Genomic DNA, 16,319 nt, shown 5'->3' on the forward strand with positions numbered 1-16,319 from the left:
TTCCAGACAGGGGCCAGGGATTCTCCAATCCTGCGGTGCAGGATCAGAGAATCCCGGCCAGGGTCTCCCCCTGGGGGGTTTCCTGACAGGGGTCTCCTTTTTGGTGGGCTGCTGACAGGGGGTACTTTTCTGGGGGTCTGTGGGCGCTCTCCTTATTTTGTGTGGTCTTTGTGGGAGTTCTGTTTATTTCGGGGGTGACTGTGGGGGTGTCTAGTGGGAGTGGGGTGGGCAGGCCCTTGGATGGACTTTGTGGGAAACTACCTTCAAGAGTTACCCCCTTGGCCCACTACGAGGTCCCCTGTGTCAGGGCCACTCTTGTCAAAACGAGTAGTGATTCTCGCTCACGTGATTCCCGACCCAGTGGACCGGAGAACCACATGGGCCTGGGGAATATTGTGCCAGGCCTGCTAAGTGTATGCGACTGGGTCTTAATGACCCATTTGCATCGGCCCACTGGCGCGGCGGGCAAACCTTGATCCCGACGCCAGTTGGAGGCTGGAGAATTGGAAATGGATCAGCACCAGATGCCGATCCCGTTTTCTTCACTACTCCTGGATTCTCTGCCTCACTGGGATCTCCGCTACCGGCGGCACGAGGTGGAGAATTTTGCCCACTGTTATTTGTTATAAACATATTAATGAAAATGCTTATTGTCACGAGTAGGCTTCGATGAAGTTACTGTGAAAAGCCCCTAGTTGCCACCTTCCGGCACCTGTTCGGGGAGGCTGTTACGTGAATCGAACCGTGTTGCTGGCTTGCCTTGGTCTGCTTTCAAAGCAAGCGATTTAGCCCAGTGTGCTAAACAGCCCCTAAAATAAAATAAATCGTTTGGCTAATCAAGCTTGACTTGAGCTTCAGGTTGGATGGAGATTTGATAGAAATATTCAAAATCATGAGGGGCCTGGTGTGGGTAGATAGGGAGAAATTGTTCCCATAGGTGGAAGATTCAAGAGCCAAAGTGTTCAGATTTGAAGTAATTGGGAAAAGAAGCAAAAGTGATATGAGAAAGTTTTTTCATCAGTGAGTGGTTCGTGCCTGGAATACATGGCTGAGGGTATGGTGGAGGCAGGTTTAATTGAGACATTCATGAAGGAATTAGATGATTATTTGAACAGAAACAATCTATAGGGTAACGGGGGAGAAGGCAGGACAATGGCACCAGGTGAACGGCTCAATCGGAGAACTGTTGTAAACACGATGGACTGAATGGCCTCCTTCTGTGCTGTAACAATTTTGTGATTCTGTGAAAGTGTTCCACATCGTAAACTCAATCACGGATTTGACAATAGTTGGTGACAATTCTATTAACATCTAGAAAATGCATTTTACTTACCCGCCTAATACGTATTTTGGTGCCAAGGAAGTGTGGTGTATGAGCATTGATGCACGATCAATTGCACAAAGACTAAGGTTGGATATGACTGTGGCTTTATTGCAGTAAGATGTGTGGCCTCCCACAGCAGCTGGCGAAATGGCTGCTGAATAGAGGACACGCATATTTATACTCCTCCTATTGGGCAGAGCCAGCAGGCAGGGGCTATTGGTTAACCTGTAGTACAGGTCCTACCTTACATCACCTTATACAGGTGTAACAGTGGTTTACCACAAGCATTTCAGCAGCAATCCTAATTTCATACAGAGGTCGGGATTCTCTGGCCTCCCAGTGGCCCATAGAATCCCGCAGTCAGCAAATGGCCAGATAATTCCATTCATAATCTCCATTAAGGTTAACCAAAAGCGAAACAAAAATATATTGGTGTACATTTTAGTTTTGTGCAAAGGTGATTGCTTTTTACGTAATTTGGTTACATTTATTTGCCCTGCAAATGGGTTGGACCAGGGGGGGAATTCTCCGACCCCCCGCAGGGTCAGAGAATCACCCGGGACCGGCGTAAATCCCTACCCCCACCTACCGTGGCCGGAATTCTCCGCCATGTGTGAATCGGCGGGAGCGGGAATCACGCTGCGCCGATTGGCGTACCCACCCCCGCATCGATCGGCGCGCCCCCCGCAGCGATTCTCCGGCCCGCGATGGGCCAAAGTCCCGCCGCTGACAGGCCTCTCCCTCCGGCGGGAATTGGAGCACCTCTGGTGCTGGCGGGTGTGTCAGCGCGAGCGTGCCCCGGGTCCTGGGCGGGCGCGAGGCGATCGGACCCCAGGGGGTGCCCCCACGGTGGCCTGGCCCGCGATCAGGGCCCATCGATCGGCGGGTGGGCCAGTGGCATAGGGACACTCTTTTTCTTCCGCCACCGCCACGGCCTCCACCATGGCTGAGGTGGAAGAGACCCCCCCTACCGTGCATGCGCCGGTGGTAACGTCAGCAGTCGCTGACGCACCGGCGCATGCGCGAACCGGCGAAGACCTTTCGGCCAGCCGCGACGCCGGGCGGCGGACGTCAACAGGTTGGCACCTGTTTTGGCGGCAGTCAGCATGGCGCCAACCACTCCGGCGCCGTCCTATCCCCTAGAGGTGTGGAGAATTCCGCACCTTTGGGGAAGCCCGACGCCGGAGTGGTTGGCGCCACTCCACTACACCGGGACCCTCCGCCCCACCGGGTAGGGGAGAATCCCGGCCCAGGTTTCTGATTTTGTTGGAAGGCAAGTCATACCCAACAGTTTGTCTTGAATGTATAATTTGATCCTGTCTGCTGCAGAGTAATTTGATGTTCTATCTAATGTGTAATTTGATCCAGCCTTTATTAGACAGCCAAGCAAGTCTCGGAGCTGTTGTGGTTCTGCTGTATGCTTCAGGTCATGTGAAAACAATGATATGATAGAATGTACAAATGGAGCTGTGTTTAGTTTTGTGAAGATTTCTATTATGTAGTGACTTGCAATTGTAATTATAGTCAGTGGCGGACTGGGTCTAAGAATATTGGTTGCCAGGAGACAAAGGGGGTCCACCCACAACTACAATCCTATCATTTAATTTTCATAACGAATAAATAAAATTTTCAAAAAATACATATGGAAAAAAGGGTACAATTAAAATTTTTGTGCAAAAAATGTGTATTTCTCAGTAATTACAGTGTACTTGTACTGTACATATTACTGGCAGTAGATACCAAATGTAAATACAGAATGTTATAATGGAATGTTTTTTTTTTAATTTTTAATTTTAAGTAATTGGTTGATATTTTTAAATAGTTTACTGCACAATTTACACATGAACAAATAGTTCAAAAGCACAATAGAGCATTGCATGCAGTCCACTATATTAAGAGCAATCGTTTGTGTTCACTAGATGATTGTGCAAATCTGCCAATAATTGCTTCTGCATCCAATTCATCTAACAATTCCTTTTCAATGGATAGCAACATGTATGATTCCAAATTCTCCTCAGACAGCGAATTTCTTAACCTTGTCTTTATGATCTTTAGCTTTGAAAATGTCCTCTCACATTGGACTTGAGTAACTGATAGTGTGCAGATGACTTTATAAAGTTCATAAAGGTTATCATATGCCTTGTCATGAAGTCTGTTGGAATTCCAGAATTTTTAATACACACGATGGGCAAGTGCTGCAAATTTTACAATTGTTGCAACTGGAATCCATATTCTCACCATCATTAAGCAATAGCTTTAATACATCAAATTTTGAAGCAAAAGAAAACAATTCCAATATTACTTGATCTTTGCTGATTTGTGGAAACAGCTTAATAATACCTTCCAATGCTTCATCTTCAAGGCCCTTCTCTGCAATAGTTTTAAACTTTGCTGGGTCCAAGCAGGACAAATCTTTATACAACTGTTTGTGTTGTACAAAGCGTGATTCTAGTGACTGGACAATGCGATCCATTATTAGGTTAAACACATTTACTCGAAAATCAGCTAGAGAGTCTGAGGAATTTCTTTCATCATCAATAAACTCATCTGCCATTCTTTTCTTCTTCCTCTGCCTCTTAACTGGCAATGCTGTTTCCAACGCATCAATTTCCAATGTTTGATTTTCATCCATATTCATCTGTGAAATCCTGTCATTACATTTATTTACAAATTCCAAAGCCTTGCTGTGAATGTTATCAAATATTCTTGTCTGTTCCTTCAACTTTGTTGTAGCTGAATCTACCAAACTCCATGCAGTAAACATATTTAAACCACTTGTCTGTAGATAACTTGATAACGGGGTTGTAGTTTCAAATATATACAAGTAAGTAAATGCTGTCAATATGGTTTCAAACTTTAGAAGACTTTGAAGTAAAACATTTGCTTCATGTTTTGTTTTTGCATCAAACTTTTCTGAATCTTGTATCATTGATAAGCATGTCAATAGATTTACGAAAGTACTGGCAGCGGCATCATCAAAACGTCCAAACATAGTTGTTGCTGCATTGGATTTTCCTGACCATCTGGCCTCACCAATTAGCTTTAATCGTTTCATTTTATCTTGTCCTAGATGTTTTCCAACAACTTCTATCCATACAGCCATTCTCTTGTATGATGCTTTCACAAAAGTTGCTATATTCTGGAGCAAATTGAAAAAAGAAACTGCAGGCACACAACATTTTGTTGTTTCAGTTATCACCAAATTCAAGACATGGGCATAGCACCAAATATGAACATGTTGATCAGCCACATCAGCAATTTTACTTTGTAAACCATTATACTGGCCATGGTAGCTTGCAGCGCCATCTGTGCTATCAGATAAACATTTTTGGGGGTCAATTTTAAGATGCTGTAAAGTTTCAATCAATAGATCAAAAAGTCCCTGTCCTATACCATCATTACTTGGCACAACTGAAAGTAGTCGCTCACAGATAATACCTTTAAGCACATACCGAATAATAATGCTAAACTGATCAATGGATGAATTATCTTGTGTTGAATCAACCTGAATAGAATAATATTTTGCTTTAGAAACTTCATGACTAATTCTTTCTTGTATCATATTCTTCATAATTTTGATTAACATGTTTATAGTTGTTTTACTCAGGTATGTAACAAGTCCACCACGGCCTTTACTTTGAGCCTTTCTTTGTTGCTCTAATCGTTTGATTCTTTGATTAGACTTTTTTTGCACTGCAGAAAAGTGAGCTAATCCTCATGACAATACTTCTCTGCTTCAATACTTCTTCTTTCCTTTTAATTAGTGATTCTGCAAAAAATTTATCTAGGGTGCCATCATTAACCACACTGATATATTGCTGAGCATTTCTGACATGTGTTGTTGTCGATTCATGTAAAGTCAAGCTCTGGCTAATACGCCTGTAGTCACTAAAGCCACATACAAATGGTGATGGATTACAAGTGTTGGGAAACTCAAAGGCTAAGCAGTATGAACAATATAAGCATCTATTTTCTTTGTTATATGTTAGCCATTTTCTTGGGACTGAGTCATTCATAATTTTCCTCTCATACAAACGAGCATCAAATGGCAGATCATCAAGTGGCTGAAGTGGATGTTCAGCAAAAAACTGTTTTAGCTTTGCTCATGATGGATATTGGAAGATTCCAGTAATTGATCTTTCATTTTCTTGCGTAGGTTCATTTACAGGATGTGCTTCAGAAACCAAGTCATTTATGCTCGAAGGAATATCTGATTCCCTGTCACTAGTTGAAGCTATGTGTTCAGATGTTGCAACTACAGGCAGTACAGATACCGGAACAAGGAAGCCAGAAGAAATATTGGGCCTGGGTTGATTAGTAATGGATGCACTTGTATTTGTCTCTACATTCAAAGTAGCTCTTCTCTGTTCTTGTAACTCGCATGTCATTGCATCATCACCATGAGCATTGTTTCTTGCTTCTTGTTTATTTGTTGCAGAACTGGATATTGATGTGGATTGTGCTTGTGGTATTATAAACTCTGTAATAGGCCTGCATCGCTTGGCTGATTCCTTCCTTTCTGCTTCTTTTGTTCTTTGCGTTTTAGTGACCCAGATTTATGCTTTTGCTTTTCCATGCTGGTAGGGGTAATATTCCTGAAATAAAAACTTAATTAAAAATAGCCCACATTGGGAAAAATTAATATTGATGATTGCAAGAATAACTTGAAGGAATGCCAGATAACCCCTACTTGATAAAAAATATAAAATAACTTACTTACACTTCAATAGGCTATGTTCATTAGTCAATACTACTGTGGCCTATGCAGCTTCGAAGACAATCCACTGTTCAGCGTTCACACCAGCAAGCAACTGAGACAACTGTTGAAACTTAGAAGTTTGGTCCGACTATAGTGAGACATTAAGAATGGTCCCACCACCAAAGTTAACATGTCCAGTTTGATACCAGTGTAGTGTTACAAGTTGCAACCCTTTGAGTTTACCGATCATGGCTTATTACTTCAATATCTTTGACCTCATGATTCACGGTCAAAGGTACCGCTTCTCCTTTTCGGTGACCTCACGACCCTATGTACTGCTTGATATCCTTTCAAGTTGCCGACCATCTCAAATCACGAACTGTAACTTTATCTTTAAATTCACACACTCTTGCTGAAAACGTGGATTTCCAACTATGTCCGACCCGGGTGAACCAGCCCCTCCTCCCCCCACTCCTTTTCACATCCGTTTAACACTGCTTCGTTCCTTCATACACTGAGTGATTATTTGTGTGTTTCTTTATTGCATTTTTATTTGGTATTGCTCTTTTTAAAAATAATTATATATTTTATTAAGTTAGAATACAAATCTCAGGAAAGGAGTTGGAGATTTATTTATCTAATTAATTATAATTTTTAAGGGCCCTTCAGAGATTCACGGGGACCTTCTTGGCTCTCCGGGCCCCGGACCGATGTACCGGCTGAACCGGCTTGATATCCTTTGAAGTTGCCGACCATCTCAAATCACGAATTGTAACTTTATCTTTAAATTCATTCTTGCTGAAAACATGGAATTTCCTTAATTATGCCCGACCCGGGCCCCCCTATTCCACATCCTTCCACTACCTCCCCTGCTTCGTTCCTTTTCATGCACTGCTTATTTGTGTCCTGTTCTCTTTTTTTTCTTATTCCTTTTTATTACTAAAACAGTTGTCTGTGTTTGTTTCTTTATTGCATTTTTATTTGATATAGGGGGCCCACTTCATCAGGGGCCCACTTGCCATCGGGCAAGCTGACACCATGACCAGTCCGCCACTGATTATAGTCACTCTTAGTGGCGAAAATAAAATACTTTATGCGCTAATTAGTGGATTAGTTAATTGTTTGGACTTCTGCTCTTTTCCCCCGAAGTGACAAAAAATTCTGAGTCAACTGTCCAAGTTCAAGATAACAGTTTTTAGGCAGTTAAAAAGTGCGAACAGTCAATGGCCTCAAGAGCTCAGTGGTGCTAATGTAGCAGGAAGCGAGTCTGGATTTGCGAGTCAATAAATCGAAGGGTGTTGTTGTGTTTTATGTCTCAGAGATCGACAGAGATAATATACTCGAGCTTCTACGTGTGCAACAGGAATTTTATTCAATGATTTAAAATGTCGGCTCTCATGCTTACAGCTGCACGCTAACCGTTTTGTTTCTTTTCTTAGTAGCCACACTCAGGCTTAACTAATTAACTAATATAGTACTGAGAAGAATCAACAGATACATATAATCAAACACTGAACAACTCAACAGCACAGGTAGTTGTATCTGGATGTATGTGTGTGTGTGTGTGTGTGTGTGTGTGGGGGGGGGGGGTATTGGTCTGTGTGTGAGTGTGTGTGTGGGGTGTAGTAGTCACCACTAGTAGTATTACATGTATTACGGTAAGGCCCATATAGTATAGGTACAAGGGTAAATCCCTGCCTGCTGGCTCTGCCCAGTAGACGGCGTTTTAATGTGTGCGCTCGCCGGTGCTGCAGCCATTCTGGTTCCAGCTACAGGAGGCACAACATCTTTGCTCAATAAAGCCTCTATTATTCCACTACTCTCGTCTTTGTGGTAATTGATAGTGCATCAATTTATTGAGCAAAGACTTTTTTTAAACAATGGATCTCCGCATCAAGCCTGATCGCCTGCAGCCGAGCCCTCAAGCAGCCAACGCGACGTCAATCTTTGACCACTGGCTAGCCTGCTTTGGAAGCTACCTCCGGACATCTGCTCAGGAACCCTTGGACTCACAGAATCCCCAAGTCCTTTATTCACGGGTGAGCCCTGACATTTTTCCTCTCATCTGGGATGCACCCACTTACTCCAAAGTGATGGTGCTCCTGAAGGGACAATACGTTCGACCAGTCAATCAAGTATACGCCAGGCACCTTCTGGCCACGAGACAGCAACTCCGGGGAGTCTCTGGACGATTTCTGGTATGCCCTGCACATCCTAAATAGGAACTGTGACTGCCAGGCAATTTAGGCAGTCCAGCACACAGAACTTTTAAGTCGAGACGCTTGCGTCACGGGCATGAAGTCTGCGTACATCCACCAGCGGCTACTGGAAGGGGGTACGCTTGATTTTGCGGGAACTAGGCAGCTCGCTAACTCGTTAGAAGTGGCCTCCCGTAACGTCCAGTCATACACCCCCGACCGCACGGCACCCTCGTGGGCATCGTGGACCCCACCAGATGCCGACTCCAGCTCACTGCAAGCCTGCGCCGCGTGGCAGCCAGCCAACCCTTATTTCAGGGATGTGACCTAATGCATTGGATACAGTGAATATCCCAGACACCGGCATACAGGGCTTGTCTCTCCCAAGCCCAAACTACTCCAGTGCAGTCATGGCAGTACCATCTACCTCTTCATATGGATGTTTTTTCTGCACTTTCCAATGTTAGATGAAGAAATAAATGAAGCATCTGATGTATGTTAGCTCTTAACACAAAGAAAATAAAAATGTTAGACCATGCTCTGGTATATCTCCGATACTGTTGTTAGCTCCAGAAATGTTGCTTTGTCAATATTTGTATTACAAACCAACTGCACTGATCAAGCTCAACTTTATCCACAAAGACTTTGTTCAAACTACATTTTCATCTTTCAGGTGATTGTGAGATGGCTGTTTGTGGGGGAGTGAGCTGTATCATTGAACCAAGAGTCAATGTTGCACTTAGCAAAGCAAAGATGATATCACCAGATGGAATAAGCAAGCCATTTTCCAGCAAAGGTAATGGGTACGGAAGGGGAGAAGGTTGTGGAATTCTTCTGTTGAAGAAGCTTACAAAGGTAATGCATAATTATCACACATGTTTCTCTACATTTTTATCCAGAATAAACATTGATATTTATTCCAATATCTATTATTAATTTGCCATATCCATTAATCTTGTTAACAGGCTCAGAAGGACCTTGATCATATTTGGGGAGTAATAGTCCGTAGTGCAGTCAATCAGGATGGTAGGACAGTCACACCCATCACCAGACCCTCAAAAACACAACAAGAAGACCTATTGAGAAGTATTTACAACAAAAATGTTGACCCATCAGAGATTCACTACATGGAGGCTCATGGAACCGGAACACCAGCTGGTGATCCTACAGAAGCAGCCAGCATCTCAAATATCCTTGGGCAATCCAGGCATCCAGACCTACCTCCACTTACCATGGGTTCTGTCAAAGGAAACATTGGTCACACAGAGTCCGCTGCAGGAGCAGCAGGTTTAATTAAAGTGCTTCTAATGATGTATCATGGGAAAATTGTGCCATCACTCCACTACTCTGAGGAGAATTCAAGCATCAATGCAAAAGCTTTGAATCTACATATTCCTACCAGTGTGAAACAATGGAATGAAAGTTGGATGAAAGAGAAGATGGCAGGGGTCAATTCATTTGGTTTTGGGGGAACAAATGCTCATGTAGTAGTAAGGGAGTACCGGCAGGATTCCGTACAAAACTGTGGACAAAAACCGTTTGAGATATTTGTGCTTTCAGCTGCCTCCCAGAATTCAGTTCAGATGATGCTAAAAGATACAAGTCACCAAATAAAGGAAAGTGATGACATTGTGCTGCAGAACCTGGCATATACATCGGCCTGCAGAAGGAGCCACAAAAATAACAGATACAGAAAAGCATTTGTGGCATCTTCTCTCAGTCATCTGCAGCAGCAGCTTAAATCAGCCACAAATACTGAAGTAGCTCAGGGAAAGACAGGGGTAAAGCTAGTATTTGTATTTTGTGGCAATGGTGTTTTATATCGAGGTATGTGCAAACAACTTCTCCAAACAGAAGCAAAGTTTAGGTCACAAATTGAAGAGATAGAACGAATACTCAAACCATACACAAACATCAAATTGCTAGATTTAATTCGAGACGGCTGTGCCGACTTCACAAAGCCAGACATCGCACAGCCAGTGCTGTTTGCCATTCAGATGGCAATTGTGTCTCTTTTGAAGTTTTGGGGAGTGCAGCCAGATGTTACCATTGGTCATTCTGTTGGGGAAGTTGCTGCAGCTCATTGTGCTGGGATACTTTCATTACAAGATGCTGTAAAGGTGCTTTACCACCGAAGTGTATTACAGTCGACAGTAACAGGAGGGAAAATGTTGGTGATTAGTAATTTACCCCTGTCAACAGTATCAGAGAAACTTGATTCATATTCAGGTAGATTGTGCATTGCTGCATTCAATAGTCCTTCATCATGTACAGTGTCAGGTGACTCCAAAGCAGTGGACGAATTACACACAGAATTGTCCCATTCATTTGGTGACAGAAATGTATTCCTTCATATTTTAGATGTTCCGGCAGCATATCACAGTCACTTAATGGAACCAATTTTAAAACAGGTGGAAGAGAACATAGGCAACTTAGAAAAACATGAAACAGAGACCAAAGTAATTTCCACTGTTACTGGACAACTAGTTTCAAGGGGTGACTGTGTCACAGGGAAATATTGGGCCAGAAATATTCGCAAACCCGTTGCCTTTGAACAAGCTATAAGAACTGCAGTTGCCGAGGTGAAAAACACTGTGTTTGTAGAAATAGGTCCAAGAAGGGCCTTACAAAGGTACATCAAAGAAATTGTAGGGCATGACGCTCTGGTTCTTCCCACAGTACAGCCAGAGGCAGATTGTGAAACACTGATTTCAGTTTTATCAAAACTATTTGAACTAGGGTACAATCCTAACTGGAAAAATATGTATGTAGGATGTGAGACTGCTCCTACATTGTATCCTTGTTACAAATTCGATCGTATTAAGCTTGAGGTCAATTTTGAAGAGATTAGGCAAAGTAAAGAAAATGCAGCATCTACCTCGCACCCCTTCCTCTGCAATTCAAACAGAGATGGCAAGGAATTCAACTACAACCTAACACCAGCAACAGTGCCATATATATCAGAGCACAAAAACAACAATGTCCCTATATTACCTGGCTCTATTCATGTGGAGCTTGGCTTAGCATCGGCCCTGGCAAGTATTAAGCCAAAGATACCACTCAGTTTGTGTCAAATCAGTACTACTTTTTTGAATCCCTGTATTGTGCAACCAAACTCAACTGAGCTCAAGGTACAGCTTAGCAAGGAAGACAAAGTGGCCAAGTTCGTTGTTTCTGCATCTTCTGCCACTTATGCAAAGGGAGAGGTTCGTCAAGTACCGGAATGTATTGTTGAAGAGAAATTTATCGCTCTTCAACATATTTTGCAAAGGGCCAAGGAAAAGATAAAGGCAGACGACATGTATGACAAACTCTCCTCTTCAGGTTTCCAATATGATTCAGTTTTCAGACACCTTGGGGATGTGTTCTATGGGGATGAATTAAAGGAAGCTATAACATGTATTAAGCTACCTGACGAGATTGTGCTGCAGATGCACGATTACCACATTCATCCAGTCATTTTAGATTATTTTATGCAAATGACAGCTGTCTTGGAAATGAAAATGTCAAACTCTAGGGCAGGATTCCCGACATCCGTGGGGAGTTTGACAATATGCCGACCAATGCAACGGGAAATGATGATATATATGAGGACATGTAAAAGTACTGCAGAATTTTCTGAGATCTCCGGGGGGTTTACAGATACAAAGGGAGCCCTCATTGCAGAAGTAAAAAATGTCAGAATTACATTTCTTGGCAAACAAAATTCCTCAAATTTGAATGATTATTTTTACCAGAATAACTGGGAGGAAATAGTTCATCTTCCCAAAGGTGTAGACCATCCTTCTGGCCCCAAATTGTTAGTCTTTGCAGATAACTGTGGAATTGCTGGGAGCCTTCAAAGGTACTTGCACAAGCAGTCCTCATATATTCCTTACCAAGAACCTAAGACATTGATGGACACAGAAATTACACAGGTTCTATGGCAGCACAATATTAGTGATTTGAGCACCTTTGATGAAGTGTTATTCATGTGGGGGATGCAAAATTTAACTGACCAGAACAGCAAAGCAGTGGTGGAGCATATAAGCAGCTGCTGTGAGATTTACCGTCAAATCCTTCAACTTGTTCAAGGGGAAAATTCCACAAAGTCTATCAGAACAATCACATTCAGGACATCAGAAAAAACAGTAGATCAGATCACAGCAGGCTTTGCATTATGGGGCATGACCAGATCATGTGCCGCAGAACTTCAAGAGGTTACTTTTCACCTGATTGACATCAGCTCTGCCATTGATGCAGATATGAGAGCATTGGCAAATGCAATTACCTTGCCTGACAATTATCCCGAAGTAATGATTAGGCAAGGAAAGCTGTATACATCCCACATCACACGGATACCCAATAAATTGTCTGATAATGTTCAGAGCACGGTTCCTTACTCTGGTTTTGAAAATGTCAGTTTCCAAACATTGGATCCCTACAAAGTTGTAAATTTCCATGCAACACCACAACAAGGAGAAATGAGTAAGCCAACAAAACAAACTGTACACATTAAAATTGATACAATTTGCATCCATTCATCAGATTACTTTCCAATCAGTGTATCAGAAATGCACTTTGGACGGACAATGTACTGGAACAAATCAATGACAGAGGGGCACAATCTACTTGCTCTAGATTTCAGTGGCACAGTCACAGCAGTCGGCAGTGATGTAAAGACCTGTAAAATAGGAGATCACGTTGCTGTATGTTACCCAGTTGCAGCATTTTCTACAGTCACTCTTTCTGCATCTGTCTGTTACAAGAGCAGTAAAATTCCAATGTTGAAGCAGACACCATGTGTTTCATACTTTGTAGTCGCGTGGGAAATACTGCATAACATTTTGCCTAGTGCCAAATACCACAAATGTTTGCTAATTGTTTCCATGGTGCCAGAATCATGTCTGACTAAAGTGCTGTCCATGGCAGCCAATGGATTGGGATGGAGAGTTCAGATTGAGTCTCATGACTTTTCACCTGCTTTTACTCATTCTGATGCATTGATCTTCCTGCCCCCTATTAATACATCTTTAGTTGCAACATCTGTCAACAACTCTTCTGCTAAACATATTGTTGTTCTCTTTGACAACAACCAAGTGTTTGATACTTCGCAAAAAATTCCTAGTTGTGAAAAGGACAATGTTGATGTGCACTTTTTGCAGGTCGCTAACATATTTCAGAAGGGATATCTTACAAAATCTGCACGTGATATTTACAAGTGGATGAGATCAATGCATTTAGAAAGAAAACGGCTTGATTTGCCAAAAGTTGATTTTCAGCAAGTGATCTCTGATGTGGATGAATGCAGGGCAGAATCATACTTTACCTGCAAAGCTGTTTCAATTGTTGACCTGAAGAGCACACATGCACCAAATAGTAGGATGCCACAGATACAAGTATATCACAGCCAAAAGCAACTTTTCAGAAGTGATGCTGCATATATAGTGACAGGGGGACTTACAGGGCTTGGCTTTCACACAGTAAATTTCATTGCCAAGCATGGTGGTGGGTATGTCATTGTTCTGTCAAGAAGCACTCCATCTAATGAGAAGCAGGAAGAATTTAGAAATCTCTTGAAACAGTTTAGGACCAGGGTAACTAGCATGACCTGTGACATTTCAGTGCTGTCGGATGTTGAGAAAGCCATCAATGCCTTTCATGACATTTTTCCAAAGATTGCAATTAAAGGAGTTTTTCACAGTGCTGTTGTATTACATGATGGCTTTCTTCAAAATTTGAATCAAACATTGTTTGAAAAAGTTCTGAATCCCAAAATTGCAGGTGTCCTGAATCTTCACAATACAACACAGTCCCTCCAGTTGGACTACTTTGTATGTTACTCCTCAGTTTCATCATTTAGTGGGAATTCTGCCCAGTCAAACTATTCTGCAGCAAACTCATTCCTTGATTTCTTTATCCACTATAGGAGAAACCTAGGGCTTGTTGGGCAAACTTTAAACTGGGGTGGGTTAAACCTTGGCCTGTTACTCAATAAGGACAGTGCTCAAAGATTTCTGGAATCTAAAGGGGTAATGATAATGGATGTTTCAGAAATTTCTGAATGCCTTGAACACTGCTTGGTGTTGAACAATCCACAACAAGCTGTCTGTAAATTCAATTTCTCGAATTTATATCAGAATGTTGTCTCTCAAAATCGATTTCTCAGAGCACGGTTCTTTTCACTTGTACAGGATGAAATCAGTAAACCAGAGATCATCCAACAGCAGGTTTTAGCTAGTAATTCAGCAATGACACCTGAGCAGTATGTCATTGCATTGTTGTCTGAAATCAGTAATACTGACCCTGCAGAGATAACAAAAGAATCCTATCTTTCCAGCTTTGGCCTTGATTCCATGCTAAGTATGACAGTGCAGAATCGTATTTATCAGGAAAAAAACATCAAGTTGCCGCTCGTAACGTTTCTTGATCCAAAGACAACAGTACATACTGTTGTGTCACTGCTGGAAGAGAAAACTGCTATTCAGCCACACTTTGGAAAACCAGCTCTGCCACCGAACACATCTTTGAGCGATTCACTTGAAGAACTCACCCAGTTCTAAAATAATTACTATTAGCTGCACTGACAAGAAGAAATACTCTTTCCATGTCTGGAAAATAGTTATGCTTTCCAGCAAGTTCCAAACAGTTAGATGCAGCATCTAGATTCTAAATGCTATATCACTCAAGTAACGATCTGGAAATTATTTTATATTTTAACAGAGACATTCGCAGAAGTTTGCCATGGTGGTAAGTTCATGGAAATCTCTGATTCTGAAAGTCAGTAAGGACTTGCTGGCTTATTGATCAATAGGAGGCGATTAATTGGTGATATGACAGATCAGCTATATTCTTTGTTAATGAGCTTCTTTTATTGTTTTCTTTCTGTATTGGAGGAAATGCTCACAACTAATGAGGACTGTACAGTAAATCATTCACCTGCAATGCCTGTGAATAAGTATGATTGCATGGAATTATAGTATATTTCAAATGTTTTCCATTAGGATGTTCTATCCTGTAAATAATGAAATGCACAATATCTTTTTTAACACTATTCATCACTTGGGAATATGTTCACTAAATACTAAGGCTTCGTTTGATTGTTGCTCTGGAATTCTAGCTGAACATGTTATAATTTTCTTAATTAAAGGGCTAAGTTGAATTATTTTTTCTTTAAGGTGTATATGGATGTAACTGGTTATGTTCTTATCAAACTGCAGTGCAATAAAACATTTGACTATTGGAAATACATCTGAATTCTAATACATTTTTATGATATTCAGTTAAAGCAAGGGGCTGGTTTAGCACAGGGCTAGATTGCTGGCTTTGAAAGCAGACCAAGGCAGGCCAGCAGCATGGTTCAATTCCTGTACCAGCCTCACCGAACAGGCGCCGGAATGTGATGACTAGGGGCTTTTCACGGTAACTTAATTTGAAGCCTACTTGTGACAATAAGTGATTTTCATTTTCATTTCATTTCATTTGGATGGGTTTGAGGTCGGTTTGAGATTTCTCACAGCGAAAACCCTCACCCAACCCAAACACACCTGTTTTCTCAGTTAGAATTCAGTCCTGGGTCACTGTGTGAATTGCAATTCCATCAGGGCTGGTCAAAGAAGCTTCCAGTCAAAGCAGACGGTTGATTAATTTACAATGTGTTAATAAAATGGAAGTGCCATTTTGACCTTTCAAATCTTCTGCCAAAATCAAAACCACGTCAATGACAACAGAAAACAATCTTCACCTTCCAAGAATCAAAGGCATTTAACAGCACAAGAAAACTTGATGCACAAGGATATTTCTTTCAAAAGCACCTAAATAACAGCGATACACTTACTGTAGTAGCACATAGTATTACAATCCCAGACCAGACCCCAACAGTGGCTAGGATACTGGACAGACATGCCTGTGGTGAATGTATGCCAATATTTATTTTAATTTTGAAAGACTGTGAGGAAAAGAGACTTCACGATGATTTGTGATTTGTGACGAAGTGATTTCACGAAGAAATACAGATACGGTATTTTAAAACAAACTTTATTACTGACACAGTAATAAAATATCTTTAATATCACACCAGGAAATAGCTTACAATTACCCCATAAACAGTGAAAACAAC

General features: G+C 41.7%; 1 protein-coding gene across 1 annotated transcript in view; it reads left to right on the forward strand.

Annotated features, from left to right (window-relative positions):
• LOC119966470 (highly reducing polyketide synthase PKS6-like) overlaps nucleotides 1-15,451 on the forward strand; it is a 47,778-nt gene extending 32,327 nt beyond the window's left edge. The window contains exons 5-6 of the mRNA XM_038798201.1: nucleotides 8,895-9,076; nucleotides 9,187-15,451. Of these exons, the coding sequence (XP_038654129.1) occupies nucleotides 8,895-9,076; nucleotides 9,187-14,763 (5,759 nt within the window). The 3' untranslated portion in view covers nucleotides 14,764-15,451. The remainder of the gene's footprint in view (nucleotides 1-8,894; nucleotides 9,077-9,186) is intronic.
• Nucleotides 15,452-16,319: the final 868 nt, after the last annotated feature.

Source organism: Scyliorhinus canicula, chromosome 5 (genome assembly GCF_902713615.1).
Source record: "Scyliorhinus canicula chromosome 5, sScyCan1.1, whole genome shotgun sequence".
NCBI lineage: Eukaryota > Metazoa > Chordata > Chondrichthyes > Carcharhiniformes > Scyliorhinidae > Scyliorhinus > Scyliorhinus canicula.